Source organism: Metarhizium acridum (genome assembly GCF_019434415.1).
Source record: "Metarhizium acridum strain ARSEF 324 chromosome Unknown scaffold_29, whole genome shotgun sequence".
NCBI lineage: Eukaryota > Fungi > Ascomycota > Sordariomycetes > Hypocreales > Clavicipitaceae > Metarhizium > Metarhizium acridum.
Genome location: NW_027094017.1, coordinates 1,192,629 through 1,210,479, shown reverse-complemented (window position 1 = coordinate 1,210,479; position 17,851 = coordinate 1,192,629). Strand labels below are relative to the sequence as shown.

At 54.8% G+C, this 17,851-nt stretch overlaps 9 protein-coding genes across 9 annotated transcripts; 7 read left to right on the top strand and 2 right to left on the bottom strand.

Moving 5' to 3' along the window:
* Positions 1 to 77: 77 nt before the first annotated feature.
* Positions 78 to 1,987, top strand: J3458_004440 (uncharacterized protein). The gene is made up of 4 exons (XM_066118219.1): positions 78 to 322; positions 386 to 1,116; positions 1,176 to 1,404; positions 1,528 to 1,987. Exons 1-4 carry the CDS (start codon positions 232 to 234, stop codon positions 1,716 to 1,718), a joined length of 1,242 nt encoding a protein of 413 aa, XP_065976819.1. The 5' UTR covers positions 78 to 231; the 3' UTR covers positions 1,719 to 1,987.
* A 357-nt stretch (positions 1,988 to 2,344) lies between these two features.
* J3458_004439 (uncharacterized protein) lies at positions 2,345 to 6,934 on the top strand (the record flags this gene model as incomplete). Its single annotated transcript, XM_066118218.1, has 8 exons — positions 2,345 to 2,570; positions 2,665 to 2,860; positions 2,912 to 2,954; positions 3,020 to 3,193; positions 3,255 to 3,353; positions 3,406 to 3,501; positions 3,564 to 3,713; positions 3,787 to 6,934. The coding sequence occupies 8 exons, from the start codon at positions 2,345 to 2,347 to the stop codon at positions 5,206 to 5,208; spliced, it is 2,406 nt and encodes an 801-aa protein (XP_065976817.1). The 3' UTR covers positions 5,209 to 6,934.
* J3458_004438 (uncharacterized protein) lies at positions 5,398 to 6,027 on the bottom strand (the record flags this gene model as incomplete). Its single annotated transcript, XM_066118217.1, has 1 exon — positions 5,398 to 6,027. One exon carries the CDS (start codon positions 6,025 to 6,027, stop codon positions 5,398 to 5,400), a length of 630 nt encoding a protein of 209 aa, XP_065976818.1.
* Positions 6,935 to 9,245: 2,311 nt separating the features above from the next.
* Positions 9,246 to 9,593, top strand: J3458_004437 (uncharacterized protein; the record flags this gene model as incomplete). Its single annotated transcript, XM_066118216.1, has 1 exon — positions 9,246 to 9,593. One exon carries the CDS (start codon positions 9,246 to 9,248, stop codon positions 9,591 to 9,593), a length of 348 nt encoding a protein of 115 aa, XP_065976816.1.
* Positions 9,594 to 9,818: 225 nt separating this feature from the next.
* On the top strand, positions 9,819 to 11,835 carry J3458_004436 (uncharacterized protein; the record flags this gene model as incomplete). The annotated part of the gene is made up of 3 exons (XM_007815526.2): positions 9,819 to 10,558; positions 10,643 to 11,601; positions 11,675 to 11,835. The coding sequence occupies 3 exons, from the start codon at positions 9,819 to 9,821 to the stop codon at positions 11,833 to 11,835; spliced, it is 1,860 nt and encodes a 619-aa protein (XP_007813717.1).
* Positions 11,836 to 12,268: 433 nt separating this feature from the next.
* J3458_004435 (uncharacterized protein) lies at positions 12,269 to 13,669 on the top strand. The gene is made up of 2 exons (XM_007815525.2): positions 12,269 to 12,885; positions 12,959 to 13,669. The coding sequence occupies exons 1-2, from the start codon at positions 12,520 to 12,522 to the stop codon at positions 13,517 to 13,519; spliced, it is 927 nt and encodes a 308-aa protein (XP_007813716.2). The 5' UTR covers positions 12,269 to 12,519; the 3' UTR covers positions 13,520 to 13,669.
* A 298-nt stretch (positions 13,670 to 13,967) lies between these two features.
* Positions 13,968 to 14,321, top strand: J3458_004434 (uncharacterized protein; the record flags this gene model as incomplete). The annotated part of the gene is made up of 1 exon (XM_066118215.1): positions 13,968 to 14,321. One exon carries the CDS (start codon positions 13,968 to 13,970, stop codon positions 14,319 to 14,321), a length of 354 nt encoding a protein of 117 aa, XP_065976815.1.
* A 196-nt stretch (positions 14,322 to 14,517) lies between these two features.
* J3458_004433 (uncharacterized protein) lies at positions 14,518 to 15,064 on the top strand (the record flags this gene model as incomplete). The annotated part of the gene is made up of 2 exons (XM_007815524.2): positions 14,518 to 14,670; positions 14,735 to 15,064. 2 exons carry the CDS (start codon positions 14,518 to 14,520, stop codon positions 15,062 to 15,064), a joined length of 483 nt encoding a protein of 160 aa, XP_007813715.2.
* On the bottom strand, positions 14,804 to 17,076 carry J3458_004432 (uncharacterized protein). The gene is made up of 3 exons (XM_066118214.1): positions 16,387 to 17,076; positions 15,540 to 16,328; positions 14,804 to 15,455 (listed from the first exon to the last, which is right to left on the bottom strand). Exons 2-3 carry the CDS (start codon positions 16,320 to 16,322, stop codon positions 15,369 to 15,371), a joined length of 870 nt encoding a protein of 289 aa, XP_065976814.1. The 5' UTR covers positions 16,323 to 16,328; positions 16,387 to 17,076; the 3' UTR covers positions 14,804 to 15,368.
* Between the last annotated feature and the right edge of the window lie 775 nt (positions 17,077 to 17,851).

Here is a 17,851-nt window from a genome sequence, read left to right as displayed (position 1 = left end):
ATTTTGCGGGGTAAGAGACTGGAGGGTAAAAGGATATCGGAGGCTTGAAATTGGGAACCCCGCGAGTTGGTTTCCGTGTTGGTGGCTTGGTATATGACGGGCATGGCGTTCCATGTCGCCCGCCATCTTTGCACTCTCGACTCATCGCCTGGTCTCTTCTGCGCAAAGAGATGATTTGTGGGCTTGGTAATTTCATTCGGAATTTATAGTCCATCTTATTCCTCCTCCATCATGCCCGGCAAGATCCGCACCGCACAGAAAGTGTCCTTTGACGTCCCGGCTGGAGAACAGCCCGGCTTACACAACCGCTGGCACCCAGACAGTAGGTTCAAACCGTAAATGGCAAACTACATGTCCACATCTGACACAAGAGCTTCAACCGCAGTTCCCTCGATTGGCACCATCAAGCGGGGCGAGACGGTCAAAATCGAATGTCTGGACTGGACGGGAGGGCAGATCGGAAACAATGACAGCGCCGACGACGTCCGCAACGTCGATCTCACCAAAATCCACTATCTGACGGGGCCCTTTGACGTCGAGGGCGCCGAGCCGGGCGACCTCGTCGTCGTCAACATCACCGACATCCAGCCCTTCGACCACTCTCCCTGGGGCTTCACGGGCGTCTTTGACCGCGACAACGGCGGCGGCTTCCTCGACCGACACTACCCGCGCGCGGCAAAGGCCATCTGGGACTTTGACGGCATCTACTGCTCCAGCCGCCATGTCCCGGGCGTGCGGTTCGCGGGGCTGATTCACCCGGGCATCCTGGGCTGCGCGCCGTCGGCACAGGTGCTGGCCGAATGGAACCGGCGCGAGGCCGAGCTGATCTCGGTCTGCGCCCAGTCCATGCCGGGCCAGACTGTTGCCCAGCCTCCAAACGAGCTGAACGCCCATGCGGGCCAGGCCGACGGCGAGCTCAGGGCCAGGATTGCCCGCGAGGGCGCGCGGACGATCCCCGGCAGGCCGGAGCACGGCGGCAACGTCGACATCAACAACATCTCTCGAGGGTCCACGACATATCTTCCCGTCCACGTGCCCGGAGCCAAGTTTTCCGTTGGCGACCTCCATTTCAGCCAGGGAGACGGCGAGATTAGCTTCTGCGGCGCCATTGAAATGGTAATTATCCCCCCTCTTGTCGCTCTCACCGTCATCTAACCCGCTGCGCTCACACACAGGCTGGCGTCATCACCATCAAGCTTGACCTCATCAAGAACGGCATCAAGGAGCGCGCCATCTCCAGCCCCGTCTTCAAACCAGGCGACGTGCAGCAGCTCTTTGGCCCGTCGCGGTACCTGGCGTTCGAGGGCTTCTCGGTGGACGAGGCCGGCAAGCAGCACTTTATGGACGCCACGGTTGCCTATCGCCAGGCCTGTCTCCGGGCCATCGAGTATCTCAAACAATTCGGTAAGTGAAGACCGACGCTACTCGCGCGCCGGGGGCGGCTATTGGAAAATACAAGAGACAGAGCACCCGCGCCTTGGGGAGAGAAGAGACGCTAATCGTGCCATGCTCTCGTGGGCGTCGCAGGCTATTCCGGGGAACAGGCATATCTGCTTCTGTCGTGCGCGCCAATCAGGGGCTCCATCGCTGGGATTGTAGACGTGCCCAACGCGTGTACAACCTTGGGTCTTCCTATGGATGTGTTTGAGTTTGACATATCCGTCGAGGCCGAACGGGTGAAGAGGGATCTGGGAGCCTGTCCTGTGGCTGCAGAGTGATCAGGGTGCCCGGATGCGTACAGGTGCCTGCCTGTCACGGGGTTGACTTTTTGGGGGTATTTGCTTTTTGTTGCAGCTCTTGGCTAGTTATGACTTATACACAACCCGGTGTCTTGAAACTGGCCTTGTTCGGGTATTGATGAAGCTTGTCGGCAACTTGACACAATGAACCGCGACAACAGACTAGTAAAGGGTACCCAGTCTTGAACAAGATTCCGTATTTTTCGCAACACCACCATTGAATGAAAGGCTCATGTCTGAACGTTGCGGCTTGGGGGTTTTGCAGGGAACCCTGTCAGTGTCTTCTTGGAGCTTTGTCCGCGAACAACTACCAGACGTTGAAGCGGCTTTGTTAGTTTTTTTCGTTTTGCAGTTGTATTCCCCAGTGCCGTCTTGGAATTGTCCGCCAATCACTACGTGCCGTCTAGATTGTCCACCAATTGACGAATGACCCATCGAATGCCCGGTTGCGTCTTGACAGATGCAGTGTAAGTGTAACACGGGCATCTCATAACAAGACGGCTACCCCATGGCCAATGACATGATGATTCTCTTCTTTTCTTCTTGGCAAAATGCCCCAAGTATCATACTCACAGTGTTGAAAACTCCGTCGTCACACATGCAACATGCGGACTCTCGTGGGATATCTGGTCTTGGCCGGCTCTTGCATCCTCCGCGGTGTCTGGGAAGCCAGCCGAGACGACGAGCTCGCGCTCATTTCAAAGCGTCGCATTGCTGACCTGGCGCAGTTCCCTGATCCGACGTGGTTCAGCCAAATATCAACCTGTCTGGAGACTCAGAAGAGTGACGGAACCTGGCCCGACGTCAACTACATGTCGGGATGTGCAGCTCGTAAGTTGATTTTCCACGCACCGCTTCGCCGTCAACATCTACATGGCATTCTCAGTGCACATAAGCGACCTGGCAGCTAATCGACCCTGTGCAGAACGCGCCAATTGGCCGATCCAAGCCCATTGGAATAGAATCATCACCTTTGCAGCCGCATGGTCTGGCGCCAACCCGGCTGTCGCACAGAATCGGACAAGGAGCGACGACCTCATCGAGGCTATTTCCAGGGGCTTGGACTATTGGTTCCGCAACGACTACACTCCGGCTGACTGTATGGGAAACGGCGGCAAGGCGTAAGGGCGCCAATAACGACATGTTGCTTACTGACTGACTTTTCGTGACAGGACTGGAAGCTGCCCATGCGGCACACCTGGTTTGTGGAACACGGTACGTGTGCGCCTTGGTACGGCATCATGTCTTTCAGTCATGCAGTTGTGGCTAACTCGCCGTAGAACTGGTATAGCCAGGCTATCCTGATCCCGCAGTTATGCTCAACCGCGTGCTTGCTCTTGACGGACGCAAACCTGACCAAGGACACGACTGCTGGATGCGAGCGCATTCCTCGCAGGGCGTACGACTTGAGAGATGGAGTCTACGGCAGCGGTGGCCGTTTGACTGGTTCCAATGTAGGCGTAATAGAATTCTGCCCGTCGCTGCTTGCCCTCGTCACTCACTTACAAGTGACAGGCTGTGCTGGTAATGCAAAACTCGGCCAGTCTGGCTTTGTACTCGAACAACGCCACCATGCTGCGGGATGCTTATACCAGGGCCATGTCCGTCATGACTGTAGGTTTCACAACTACGAATGATATCTTTTCCCTATCGCTAACGAGACCAGTACGCCGACAAGACAATGGAAGACGGAATCCACAGGGACGGTACGTTCCTTCAGCATGTCGGCATTCTGTACAACGGGAATTACGGCAAAGACCTTGTATATATCCAACGTTACATTCTACCCTTGATGTCAAGTGTCTGTTCTAATACGCGCTACAGCTCAATGCGTTTATCCAACTTGAAGGCGAAGCAATCGGCACCTCATTCGCGGCTGGAAATGCCACGCGAGACGCCATCGCCGCCCAAGTAAGGGGTAATGAGTGGATGATCTTTGTTGACCAGCAAACGCAACAGGAACACTGGGACTTTGTAAGTTCTACCAGCAGAGAGAATTGTTTCGAAAAGGATCACCGCCATATTGACGGGCTAAACAACCCCCCAGAACGCCATCGGCCGGTTTGTCGCATTTCCCACGCAAGACCTCCAGGCAACCGCCGACATCAACTTCAACGCCACCAAGCTCGCCGCCGCGGTTGCGGATTTCACGGGTGCCAACGATGTCAGTGACACGATTCGACGCCTCAAGTCCAATGGGACCGAAAAGCTGGTTGGCAACAGGGGCTTCTGGGCCAGCGACTACATGGTAAGCCAAGCGTCTGAACCGAGCATGGCCTCATCGACGGCGCGCCTGACAAACTGCCCGCAGGTCCATCGAACCAAGTCCTTTGTGCTCGGCAACAAAATGCTCTCGACGCGGTCCCGCAACACCGAGGCTGTAAACTCTGCCAATCCGTATGGATATCACCTCGGCCAAGGCACCCTCTTCTCGTACGTCGAGGGCAACGAATACAAGGACGTCATGGGAGCGTGGGACTGGAATCTCATCCCCGGAACCACGACCCTGCTCAACCACACCAAGCTATCAGCCGGTGCGTCGGCAAATGTCGGAAAGAGGGAGTTTGTGGGCGTCGTCAGCGACGGCGGAGTTGGGGCCGCGGCGCAGGATTACACGGATCCCCTGGACGGAAGCGTCTCGTACCGCAAGGCGTGGTTCTACCAGGGCGACTTTGTGCTCATAACCACACAGGATATCAAAAGGGCTGCCGTGTCGGACGCACCCGTCGTCACCGTCTTGGATTCTCGCGCCTCCGCCCACGGAAATATCTGGGTGGACGGGAGGAACGTACAAGGCGACGGTGGCAAGACGACTCGGGGCAAAACCCTCTTCTACGGAGGAAACGGATACCTGTCGTACGGCAAGCCTTTTGACCTGACGCTGTTCGAGGGCAAGCGGACGGGCAACTGGTCCGACATTTCAACTTCGACGGCCGGCGCGACCACCGTGTCCATCTTCTCGGCATATGCCACAATCACAGACACTTGCAGCGCGTATGCTGTGTTCCCGGCGTCCAGCCGCGGCAGACTTGCCAAGGAGCTGGAGGAGCCGTCGGCCTCCCCCATCATGGCGAGCGGCATCAGCGGCGCCGTGGGATCTGGCAGACTGAGTCTTGTCTTCTGGCCGGGCGGCGACGGGAGCATCACGCTGGGCCTTCGGGAAATGGGGTGGGCAGAATCGGGCTCTGTAAGCATCACCTCTGCCCAGCCTGGCTCGTACCTCTTTTCCGGCACCTCCAAGCCCGGCAGGGGCATGACACTGGTGGTTACACTGTCCGACCCGACCCAAAGGGCAGCTTCGGCCTCGTTTTCGCTGAGTTTTGACGGAGCAAGGGCCAAGCTGGACGCGGCGGCGGCAGACGAGGGTAGATCGGGCAGTGAGACCGAGGTCAAGTATACGGTAGATCTGCCGACGGGTGGTATGGCGGGATCGTCGATATCACGAGAGATGTGCGTGGAGTTTGGATGATGTAGATCCCACTTATATATTAGCTGTCTATTGTGCTGGTTTCAGCAGGGCGATGCGCATTACATCCCCCGTGCCTATCATGCATCTCAGTCTGTCGTCAGACATGAGTCCATAGCAGCCATTATTACTTGTTAATGTAAATACAACAAGGGGCACACGCGTCGATTGCTCAACCGGCCTCTGAAGCGTTTAGAAGAAAATCCAACTCTTGTCCCAAATGCCACAATTACCATCCATGGTCGTCTGGATCTGCTCAAAGCACCAGGCTTGTCTTTCGGGCCTGCCGAGACAGCCATAACAAGCAGCGGTGGCATTGGAAACTGCATTCCGGGGCGCTGTTAAATGTGCGGAAAAAGCAAGCGCCAGTATGCAGATGCTGTCTGCAATTTCCAACGCCCGGTTCTTATAGTCGACGTCCAGCCAGGGTGGCTGGTCCTCCGGCGCGGCGGCATAAAGGCCCAGAGCTTTGGTGGCAGTGGCAAAGATGATTAATTTGGCGGCCCAGAAGGCCAGCAGCTTCTGACCATCGGAGAGGTTGTTCAAGGACGCTGTTTGGTGTTTTTGGCATCTCGTCTGGGCGACGATGTTGTGTAATGGTCCCCGTCTGGTGGTCACTTCGTGATGCCAAAAGTCTAGTGCGGCGTTCATGTACCGGCACGTGCCCAAGAATCGGATGGGGTTCTCGGCTTTTGTGTTTTCTACATCTTCCCCCTGGACAAGCGCTTGAGAATGTATAGCAATGTTGGGATTTGAACGAAGACGTCGAGGAGTGTGTGATGGTCGTCCTTGGGGATCCTTTGCCAGGGACCAGTTTTCCATTCGGTGCCAGAAAGGAAGGTGGGTGTTTCCTCAAAGATGGATCTCGCATCTGCATCAAGCAAAAGTATGCTTTGGCGTCATGTCTCACAGCCCAGTTGGTCGTATGCGGTGCAACAGAGTCTCACCATGGATGCCCGGCCTGGCAGCAGGGTTAGGGGCCACGGTGCATCTCGGAAAGCTTGAGGCCCGGCTTGTTGTATGAACATTTCAATGCCCAAGCATGCTGACGAGTCTCTGTACACCGGAGAGCGATATGGTCTATTTTGGGGGAAAAGTAAGTAGTTGAGGGGCCCTAACGAGCTCTCACCTTGAATATGTGCAGAATCATGACTGCTAGTAGTAGCTGCGGCCACTCGGACCTTGGTCGAGGATTTTCAATAATCAACCTTGGATGCAATAGCGCCTTGCCATAGAGCGTCCTCGCATTCACCAACGTGGTTTCATCTCGAGTCCTTTGCCCATCATCATTGTTGACAGTGCCTGGGTCGCAGTCTCCAAGACGCGACATCGACTGGACAAGTATGGCACAACCGATAGCCATTTCGAAGTATACTGCTCCTCCTCTGAAAGATATCTCGATAAAACCGACGATAAAGATCCGAGTAGTTCTGAATGGCAGCTTCCGGAGATCTGGGCATGGTCAGGCGAGGGACTACTCCTACACTCCGCCGGCACTGGGAACAACGGGTAGCGTCTCTCGCGAAGCGTGTGAAGCAGAAGCTTCATGCATGACAAATATTGTCTCTTGTTGGTATCCAAGACATTTGGCGCCAATTTTGCTACATGGACCGCATGCTGGTCGCTGGTAATCGCTGCCCCTGGGCTCCACGATATAAATCGCATCACTCTGTTTCTTCTTGTGAAAGCATACCTTGATCTTCTTCCGCCGGCAGTTGTAGTAGCGTGGCTTTATTAAGGGGCGGGGAGCCATTGCAACCAGCTCTATCTGAGGAAGGATGGTTGCGATGGCGCAGAAGCAAAAGCAGGGCTCTGCAAGTTGTCTGGGTGGATACGCAACCGGAACCTTGTCACGCAATTGGCCGCAAGTTGTCACCATGTGCAACTGTCAAAACTTCTCGTGCCGAACTAGGGCCTTGAGCAACGCATAACTTTTCAGCCTCATCACATATGCTGTTTTGCCCGTGGTAAAAACCAGTGGGAAGGGTTTCGTTCGGCTGCGGTTGAGCATGGGATGAGTTGACAAGTCAAGGTTGAATTTCACCATGGGTACCTAGGTATTTAAGGTTCATGACTGAGAGGCGTACTCGCTTTTTTACATACCAGACACTTCACAACTACATTTCACAACTACGAACTACTAAAAGTTTTATGCGTCTACGCCCTCGGATGCTCCAACATTTTTGAGTGTGCAGGGATGATGCGACCCGGTCCAACTTGAACAGACGACAAATGTCCAGCCAGACAACACATGGTCTATTGGTCCGGGGAAAAGCTTAACGGTTTTGTGCTGCAACTTGGAAAATAATTGCCACCGATGTCGACGTGCATATTTCCCGAGGCAGTCTTGGGCAAAGCATGGCGGTGCAATCCACGAACAGTGCTGCGGCCAACACCCCAAAAGAAGCAGCCATCGAGCCGTCCCGGTTGTGAAAATGCCTTTTATTTTACAAGGACAAAAAGAAGGGCAAAATTCCCTGGAAAACTGCCAGCGTGCTCTTACACTTGGTCGTCATCGTGCATCCCCGACCAGGGTCAGCTTACGGGCGACAGCAACTATGACGCAATGCTGATGGAGGCAAGAGCCGAGAGCTGCTCCTCCAAGAGACTCGTGCTGAGGACGGGATACATTGACAGGATGAGCGGGTATCAAGCGGTAAGAAATTGGATGACCAAGTAATCGCTGCTTGCTGCCTCCAGTGTATAATCGCAGGCATACTTTATTCCGAAAAGTCACTTATTTTTCAGTCCCACCAATAAAGGGAGTCGACTACATGGAAATTGGAATACTCGTAGTTGTTGAAACCATTGACTCCTTGGTTGTTATAAAAATCAGCGGTGGCTAGCGCAGGTAGCACGCGACCGTGCCGCCAGTTGACGCGAACCTCGGACGCATTGGTCGCTACAGAACTGCCTTTAACTTCAAATACGAGGGTCGGCTTGAACAAGATGCCGTCAATGTGATTGGGGCGTCCGTGTTGCCATATCCGACGTCCAACGGGGCGTCCAGCCTGTGCGCAATACACGCTGGGGTTTGCTTTGGCATACCTACGGAGTACATGATCGAGACACCAACACTCGAGCTTGGTCAAAACAATGTGCCGCCGATCAGTACGTTACTGTACTGTACGCCAGGCGAAAGTTCTGCTGCAACACAAGGACGGTTGACTCGGACTCGGGCTCCCTGGAAGACTTGGGAACCACCCACTCACTGTTCCTGGTGAATGTCTTTGTCTTTTAGTTGCCCCATTATACAATAGACAGGTCGATTCTAAACCCGCAATTCAGATGATAGAAGCTAGACCTTTGCTATTACACGGCCGTGTCCGGGTGTCTATTGTTGGTTCCACCGGGAGCCGCCGGACCTGAGTTTGTCACTGCACAAAGCCACCGAAACTGTCTCCGTAAAGCTCCATAACTGCGTCATGGAAGGCTCCATCTCAAGTAGTTTGAGCAGGGAAACAAAACCGGGGGTAATGGCTAGTTAGTGTCTGGTAGTCGCCGACGGCGTCGACTCTCTGGCATCGGAGAGTAAGTTATGAGCTGTCAGCCACCCAGCCATCCAAAGCCACCCGCGAGGGAGGAAGAATGGCCGCGGTCAAAGTGGCGCCGACTTGCGGACCGATCGCAGACCAATCCTGCTAGTGTCTCTCCAAACGACGATGTCATACATGGTGTTGACGGCTCACAGACCCGGCTCTTTGTGGCGAACGAGGCAAGATACTGGCGGTTTCCGATCGTCAGCCCAGGGCGACCGGACCTCCTGGTACGTGGGATCTGCCCCTCCATCTCAATCTCAGTCAATTGCCTTTTTTTTCTTGGGTCTTGTCTCTTCTCCCACAGCTGAGCTGAGGAGGGCTGGAAGGGTCCGTCGCATGTCTTGCGTATTTTGGGCGACAGAGCCAACACCAAGTAAGGGAGTGTAGAAAAACGGCCAATATCTCGCAAGTTGGCACCCAGCCCGGGCACCAAATGCCAATCATGCAAGACATTGACTTTGCCTTGAGGCTGCAGGCAGGACATCTTGGACCCCCGTGGGCATGTCTCAGATGAGAACAGACGGTAAACACGGGCGTCGACTGGCTCTTCCAGCGTTGCCAGGGCGGAGTTCAGATGAGAGAAGAGATGGCTTGTCTCTCAAATGCTCACAGCTCAGTCGGGGCCGGACCCAACGCCGTGTGCATCCGAGGCGATTCAAACCTTCTGTCCGCAAACTGACGCCGGCTAAACCCAAATCGACGATCCCCAGACCATCCACACATTGCCAGAGACCAAACGCGGACACCAATGCCATACTGGGAGCCATTGTGAACCAACCTCGGTGGATCCCTCGCATGCTTCCAGCGGAGAAGGTAGTATCAAGTCATGGCTTATACAAACTAGTATAGCCATGTGGATGAGAGGACAAGAGGTGGGAGACAGGTCCGGTGTTTAAAAGCAATCCGTCGCCCACCAAGTGGGTTACATGATCGTGTTTTTTGTTGACTTCTTCTTCCCGCTTCGTCCCTTTCTCTCGCCATCTCTCCCCCCTTCCGTCTACATCTGTTACTGTCTGGTGGAACACCTCTTCGTCTTGAAGCTATCTTGCAGGGCAACCGGGGACAAAAGAAACGATGCCCCATACACACTTTTCCGAGGACCCCCCTCAGGTCATCAACCAGAAGGACCTTGAGCTCGCCAACGAGAGGCTCAAGCAGTCCGAGTCTGGCGATGGTCTGGCCGCCGCCGGCGAGGGCTCTGGCATTTCTGCCTCGGACGAGACCAGCTCGCCCACCGGGACCGATGGCAACGGCGCCGCGCTCGAGAAGATGGGCACCTACGACAGGTACGAGATTACCGAAGACGACTGCTACGACGAGCTGGGGTACGGCTTCCCCTCGTGGAAGAAGTGGTACATCCTGACCGTCATCTTCTGGGTCCAAGTGTCCATGAACTTCAACACGTCCCTCTACTCCAACGCCATTCCCGGCATTTCGGAGGAATTCGGTGTAAGCGACCAGGCCGCCCGCTGCGGTGCCATGATATTCCTGGTCCTCTACGCCTTTGGCTGCGAGCTCTGGGCCCCGTGGTCCGAGGAGTTTGGCCGTTGGCCTGTCCTCCAGCTCTCTCTGTTCCTCGTCAACGTGTGGCAGCTGCCCGTCGCGTTGGCTCCCAACTTTGCCTCCATCATGGTCGGCCGCGCCCTGGGTGGCCTGTCGTCCGCAGGCGGCTCGGTTACACTGGGCATGATTGCCGACATGTGGGAGGCTGATAATCAGCAGTATGCCGTTGCCTATGTCGTCTTCTCCTCCGTCGGCGGCTCCGTCCTGGGCCCCATTGTTGGAGGTTTCACCGAACAATATCTTGACTGGAGGTAGGTCCATCTTTTGTTCAAAGCCCACAGAGGTGGTTTGTTTGGCAAATAATAAAGTGCCTTGCTAATCACATATACTCGTAGATGGTCCATCTGGATCCAGCTCATTCTTGGCGGATTCGTCCAGCTCGTTCACTTCTTCACCGTTCCCGAAACCCGCACCACCATCATGATGAACCGAATCGCCAAGCGCCGCAGAAAGGAGACCAACCAGAACATCTGGGGCCCGGACGAGCTTGTTCCTTTTAGCGACCGCTTCTCGGCCAGGGAGATTCTCGTCACCTGGGTTCGCCCGTTCCGCATGTTTCTGACCGAACCCATTGTCCTGGTCCTGTCACTGCTCTCGGGGTTTTCCGACGCTCTAATCTTCATGTTTATCCAGTCGTTCGCGCTTGTGTACGGCCAGTGGCACTTCACAACCGTCCAGATTGGTCTGACCTTCATTGCCATTGGTGTCGGATATCTCATCGCCTGGGGTCTCTTCATCCCCGCGATACGTCGCAACATCAAGGAACGCAAACAAAAGCCGCACGACGAGCGTGCCCAGTACGAGTCTCGCCTCTGGTTCCTGCTTTATACCGCGCCTTGCCTGCCCATCGGCCTCATCGGGTTTGCCTGGACTATCCAGGGGCCCCCCGTCCACTGGATCGGGTCCATGGTTTTCGTCGCCATTGTCGGCATTGCCAACTACGCCATTTACATGGCCACAATCGATTACATGGTTTGCGCCTACGGGCCCTACTCTGCGTCTGCCACTGGAGGCAATGGCTGGGCGAGAGACTTCCTCGCTGGTGTGCTCACTCTCCCCGCGATCCCCTTCTTCAAGAACATCGGCGCCTCCAGCGGCAAGAACCTGGAATACGCCAGCACCATCCTCTTTTGTATTTCTTTTGTCCTCGTGGCCGCTGTCTACGTCATCTACTGGAAGGGTCCCGCACTGCGACATCGCTCCCCCTTTGCCCAGAAGCTGGCAGACGCTCGTCAGACGCAGTTGAACGAAGGGCGCCGTGGCAGTATCTCATACGATCCGGACGAACGCCGAGGTATGCTCCGCTCATGTTTATTCAACGTCTTTTTGCGTCATTGACTCTGGTTACTAAACGTCATGTCCAACAGGATCTGCTGCTTCCGCCCATGTTCGCCCTGGAAACGAGCGACGATACAGCCAACAGCACCGATTCTTTGGTGAAAGCCGTGTTACCCCCCGGGGGACTCCTCGCGGTACACCCTCGGCGAGTCGACGACCTAGCATGGCAAATCTGGCCGCCAAGAAATAAAATCCTACATGGATGATTTCATTGGCGTTGAGTTTGGTTCTTGTTGGTGTTGGAGATGTATTCTGTTTCGTGACTATTTGTAACGTTTAGTTTGAGTGACTTTTATGCAGAATGATACCATGTTTGCAAACTTTTCTCGTTCATGTTCACACTCGGTCAATATCTATCCCTACCGAGTCTTGCCACAGCAGCGCTGTCAGATGCTAGTCACAACGATAGAAGTTCAATGTGGCGTGCCAGTCGGCATCCTACAACGCTCGGATCGCAGTCTTGACAAGTTGGGCAGAGTGACATAATCGCATGTTGAGAAGCGGATGGGATCGCCGTCTCTTGGCAATTTGTACGATCAAGAATGTTATTTCTGGATCCCAACGTCTCCATTGATTGGAGCTCACATCGCCAGTCCGAGATATCCGTGGTTTAGGCGTTTAACCTACCATCACGGCTCCCATTCAAAAGTGGCTTGCTACTGCTGGCGTCATAACTCATCACTTTGTGTAATATGAAACTACGACGCAACCAAGTGCGGAAATCACATACTATAGACCCAAAGTTGAAGCCCAAGTCATAGCGTCAACCGCTTACAAGCAACACCGGCTCCAAGATACATGCCACGATATCTGCGTCGGGCTGCCAGTATTATTCAACTTTGTTGTAACCATTCGAATCATTGCCCCTTTCGCCATGCTTGTCAACGTCGTGCCAGCAAGCACCAGAACGGGCAGGGCCGTAATCCGCTCGCTGTTAGCCTCTCAGGATCCCGGTGTTGAAATCCAAGCTATCTACCGAGACGCGGCAAGGGCACCGGCCGAATTCACATCACTGCCCAATTTCACAGCCGTCGCAGGGGACATTGCGGATGAGTCGTCTCTCAATTTCACGGGTTCAGATGCCGTGGTTGCCATTACACCCCCGGTTTTTGATAGCGGTGACATAGTGGCCATCGCGAAGGAGCGTTCCGAAAATGTGAAGGGTGCGATTGAAAGGTCTGGAACAGTGAACAGGCTCGTCCTCTTGAGTAGCATTGGCGCTCAATATAGCAGCGGCGTTGTGTGTTTCTCCCCCCCCTTGTCTCCCACGCTGCTACTGGTTTTCCCATGTCTGACACGTGTGCTTTTCAAAGGGCGAAATCAAGACAAACAACATTGCGGAACGGGTGCTTGCGACAACCGACATCCCCGAAATCATATTCATCCGCTGCGCATACTTTATGGAGAATTGGACCGTTGCGCTTGACACGCTCCGTGGTCCAGAACCCTTCTTCTATTCCACCGTCACACCGTTGGAATGGAAGATTCCCATGGTGGCTGTCGGAGATGTCGGCGCCGTGATTGCATCTCAGGCATTGAAGCAGGAATCTTCGCCCAGGAGGCCGTATGTCTTTGAGCTGCACGGCCCGAGAATGTACAGCCCGCTGGACGTCCAGGTGGCGTTTTCGGATGCCCTGGGGAGACAGGTGGCCATCAAGCCCGTGGCAAGGGGAGACTTGCACGGGTTTTATAAGCAGGTGTTTCCAGACGATTTGGTTCCAGAGTGGGTGGAGATGGCCACGAGCTTCCTGCCGGGGGGCGTGATGAAGCCCGGTGATGTGGAGGAGGGCACTGGGGTTGTGAATGGAAAGACGGAGCTTGGAGACGCGATAAAGGATGCTGTCAGGTCGTTGCTCCAACAGACACGCAAATGAGGGAGAAGAGAGGGACCGGTCTTGCCTTGAAGCTTGACAGGAAGCGTGTGTAGATGATAGAGCCCTCGCTTGTCGAAGCAACAGAGAGACAATTCGCCAAGTCAACTTTCTTGACTCACTCATGAGTTGCTTTCCCAAAACCAAATGATGTGACAGGAAAGAAGTGTTGTTGCAAAAAATGGCCCAACATGTCGGCCCTTTGGACGACAAGCTTGACATCTACACATCCGTCTTATTCCCTTTATCCACACGTCCATTGCCGCGGATATCAAACCCCCGGCCCTCCCCCGATTTACAATGCGATGTGACGTAAGCAGCCTCTTGGACCGAAAAGCCGACCGCAACCGCCTCACCAAGCATTGCGTTTATTGACATGCTGTCCCGGTGCCGTGGGAAACCCTGGCCAGTGTTTCCCGTGCGTGGCCTGAATCGGACTCAATTGCAGACAATGTACGCAGTTGGACGCGTTGCAACCCAATCCTGTTGCAAGGCTGCGCGGCAAAACTTGCAGTTCCAAACCCGGCAATTCAGCCTCGGCGCGGCGAGGAGAAGTGATGGCGGTAATGGCACGGCGCTGAACCCGAGATGGTTTGCGGACTTGCGAAGCCGTATCAAGGCGTGCCTGGCAGCCAATCCGCAGGGAGAGGAGGGAGCGAGATTGGAGAAGCACCTGGAGTATGTGGACAACAACTGGCTAGAGCTCTCGGCCGGCAGAGAGGGCTTCCTGACCGAGGAGCGATGGAGGGGATTGAATAAGTTTGCTGTGGCCTGGGGTGACATGGTAGGTTCTCCTCGGCCATGAGATTGGGAAGTGATTGTTGACTGGCGTACATGATGCGTGCAAAACAGGATAGCATGGTGAGTTGTTGGCTCGGTCTCTGTTCCTACATTCTACTCGCTAACTTTTCGTGGCTAGGGTATGCAATCATACACCAGGTATTGTTTCGACTCGAATCTCACGAAACCACTGACACGATGTAGGCCATGTCAACAACATCATGTACAATCGGTACGCTGAATCCGGTCGTGTGTATTGGGTCACGTCGTTTGCGGCACACGCACCCCCCGAGGAACGTCAGCAATGGGCCGACCTCATAAGCCCCAGGGGTATCGGCCTGATTCTCAAGAGCATCAAGACCGATTACAAACTTGTGAGTGGTATTTGGCAACCTGCCCTGAACAAAGGCCGGCATCCCTGACCGCAACACCGACCAGCCCGTCGAGTATCCGGACAAAATCACAGTCATCCACAAACTCGCCAAGCGACCAACCTACTCCTCCGACAGCATCTTCCTCGACTCTGTGATTTACTCGGAAGCACATGAGCGCGTGGCGGCGCGATGCTTCGAGGAAAATGCCGTGTACAACTACAGAGCAGGCAAACGAGCCACTTTAAAGGGCTTCATGGTAGACGAGCTGCAGAAGACGTACGACTTGCAAGAGCAGAGCAGAAAACAAATCGACCGGAAAGTGGGCGAGTTGGAGCGCGACATAGAGGCGATGGAAGACAAGGCGTCATCTTCAGCACGGGGGTATGCGATATAACATGGCCGTGTATGCGGCATGTGTCAATGCACAGCTTTACAAGGTGGCGATTGAACAAACACATCAGCGGGTCTACCGTATGGCAGAGATCCTTACAAGTCGACGGGTAAATCCCGTGGCTTTTCAACGAGTGTATGTGCAGGTTTATTTCTAGCGAACGTCTTGCGTATGTACGGGGCAACTTGGCGAAGCAAGTGATGACTATATACAGCGAATAGAACCGTCGACCATGGATGCGACGCGTCACATGACAAAAATAAAACGCTCAATCCATCCGATGCGACATGGGCTCCTCTATGCCGAACTATACTTGCGTGCTGTAGTGAGCGACGTATGCAACCTCCAACATGCCGCCGTAGCCGTCCTGGGTATTCCCATTGGGATAACCGGGCTGACATGGTTTCGTCAGTATGCCGTTTCATCGAGAGGCTCTCATCGAGAGGCTCAGAGGAGAACCGGGATTATATAAACTCACCCAGTTGCCGCCAACGGCGAGATTCAGGATGAAGAACTGGGGCTTCTGGCAGAGGGCAACCCATAGGTTATAGTCACCGATGCGAGAACCGCTAATCTGGTGGAATTGCCAGCCATCCCTGGACCAGGTGATGGTCTGCTGCGTCCAGTCGTTGCTGCGACGGTCAAACTCCAGACGCCAGACGTGCCACCCGTCGTCCGGGATGCCAATGGCGCCGCCAACGCCGTTGGGCTCGTTGCATGCGCCGCCGTTTGGCGAGTAACCGCAGTGGACGGTGCCGTAGCCGGTCCAAAGGCCGTTGACTCTCTCCATGATGTCGAGCTCGCCGCCGGTAGGCCACTGGACGCCGTGGCGGATGGAGTCGCCGAGGAGCCAGAACGCCGGCCAGATGCCCTGCTTTGCGTAGTCGGGCGCGCCGCCGAACCGGAGGCATGCCTCGACTCGGGTGATGCTGCCTGCGTCGGGCGTGAAGACGTATTTGCTCTCCATGCGGCCCGACGTCCATCCCATCCGTGTCGATCCGTCTCGCCAGGGGACGAGCTGGACCGTCTGGCCGCCGCTGAGCTGGAGGTTGCGTGTGCTCGACGAGTACCGCTGGAGCTCGTTGTTGACGTTCAAGTAGCCGTCGATCAGATTCCAGTTGCCAGTGTTGGGGCTGGCGCCAGCAGCGCCGGGGAACGAGTCTTGCCATCGAAGACTAAACCCGCCATATCCAGGGGCTCCCCAGGCCCTGGCGGAACTGGCAAAGGCCAGGAGGCTCACGAGTGCTCGATAGTTGAGCATGTTTCCCTTGTTTTTTGTTTTTATAAGCAAATCTTGGTGAAAGAGATCAAGCAGAAATATGTACAGCAACAAACAGTATATACAATATGTACGTCGAACGGAGCAAGAGACCGAGACGTAGGAAGGTCTGGATCTCAAGATGAACCGTTACTTTTTACTTTGACTCGGGGAACGATCAGCACCGGGGGGGAGGGACCATGTTGGAGTTGATATAGTCGGTAGGCAAACAAGCCTGATCATGCACAAAGGGTCGGCCTGGGATCAAGGAATGCCATTGTATCAGACCGACGACGCCAAGTGACCACGACAGCCTTGTTCCAAAACGCCAATCAAGGTAGGCACTATGGCTTGCATGGGATACATGGGATGCATGGCAGAATACTAACGGAGGGAGCCTCCTTTGAGAAACAGCTCCTCGAGGCCCTGATTGGCCAGACTTATACATCATGACGGGATTTACGGGGGTCATGAATCTTGAGCTTGTGCGTGGGCCGTGGACTATAAACCGGCCTCATCCTGCCAGCAACTGTTCAGTTTCAGCCGACCAACACTGGCAGAGCAGAGGGTAGTCATGGAGAGGATAGACAGCCCCCCGGCAAAAGAGCAATACCCACTATGCTAATGACAGGAAGTTGGAGGCAATGCAACCCTGCCGCAGGAGCTCGATGCCTCCTGACGAAAGGCCCGAATCAACTACATGGAACACGTGAGCGCGATGGTAGACCCGAAAGCCTTGCTATTCCTGGTTCCAAACCCCCCCCCCCCCGCTTCCCCCAGATGATCTAGTTAGGGGAAAAGAGAGAAAAGTGACAGGCCCTCCGAGAGCATCGGAGTTGCCATGACAAAAGGGTTTAGCGCTGGGAATTGTTGCTGGTCCTTGGAGGATCGTCGGGCCTGTACTTCTGGCTTCCGCCCCGAAAGACCTTGACCTTGGACTCGATCTCCTTTTCGGCCCGCTTGACTTTAAATCTGTACCGAGATGTCTGTCTGGTGCCTGGGCCCTGGGCTGTGGCGTGGGGAGGCTTGGGAGTGGCTTTCTTGGTCGTCCAGTTGCCGTGGTCTAGTTGGAAGCTTAAAAGTGATCAACCACATTTCTTAGCCGGGCGGCGCAGTCACGATGTCGATGGCGAACGACATTTATATTCATTAGCTTGATTATGAGTCCACAAGTCAGGGCATATTGAGCAGTCTTGCTGATTGCCCTTTGGCCACGGCCTGGCTTGCGCCGTGGCAGATGAGTGTGTCTCCTGAGGATTTGTGGACGGCGTGAACACGGGCATTTTCCTCATGACCGGGGTAAACGTGTTTGGCGGCTAAAGGCACCAGACGCCAACAATGCTCAAGCAGTGATGCGTGAGCCATCACATCTCCATCTTCATAAGACTCCCGGATCGCGGACAGCACCCAGCGGCTTCTCAAGCCACCAGTCATGTGCCTGGCACGCTTAGTGGTGCGCTGGCGGATGTGTAGCCTTGGCTAGCAGGTCGGAGAGAATGACTTGTTGGACAGGGTCACATTGGATGACGCGT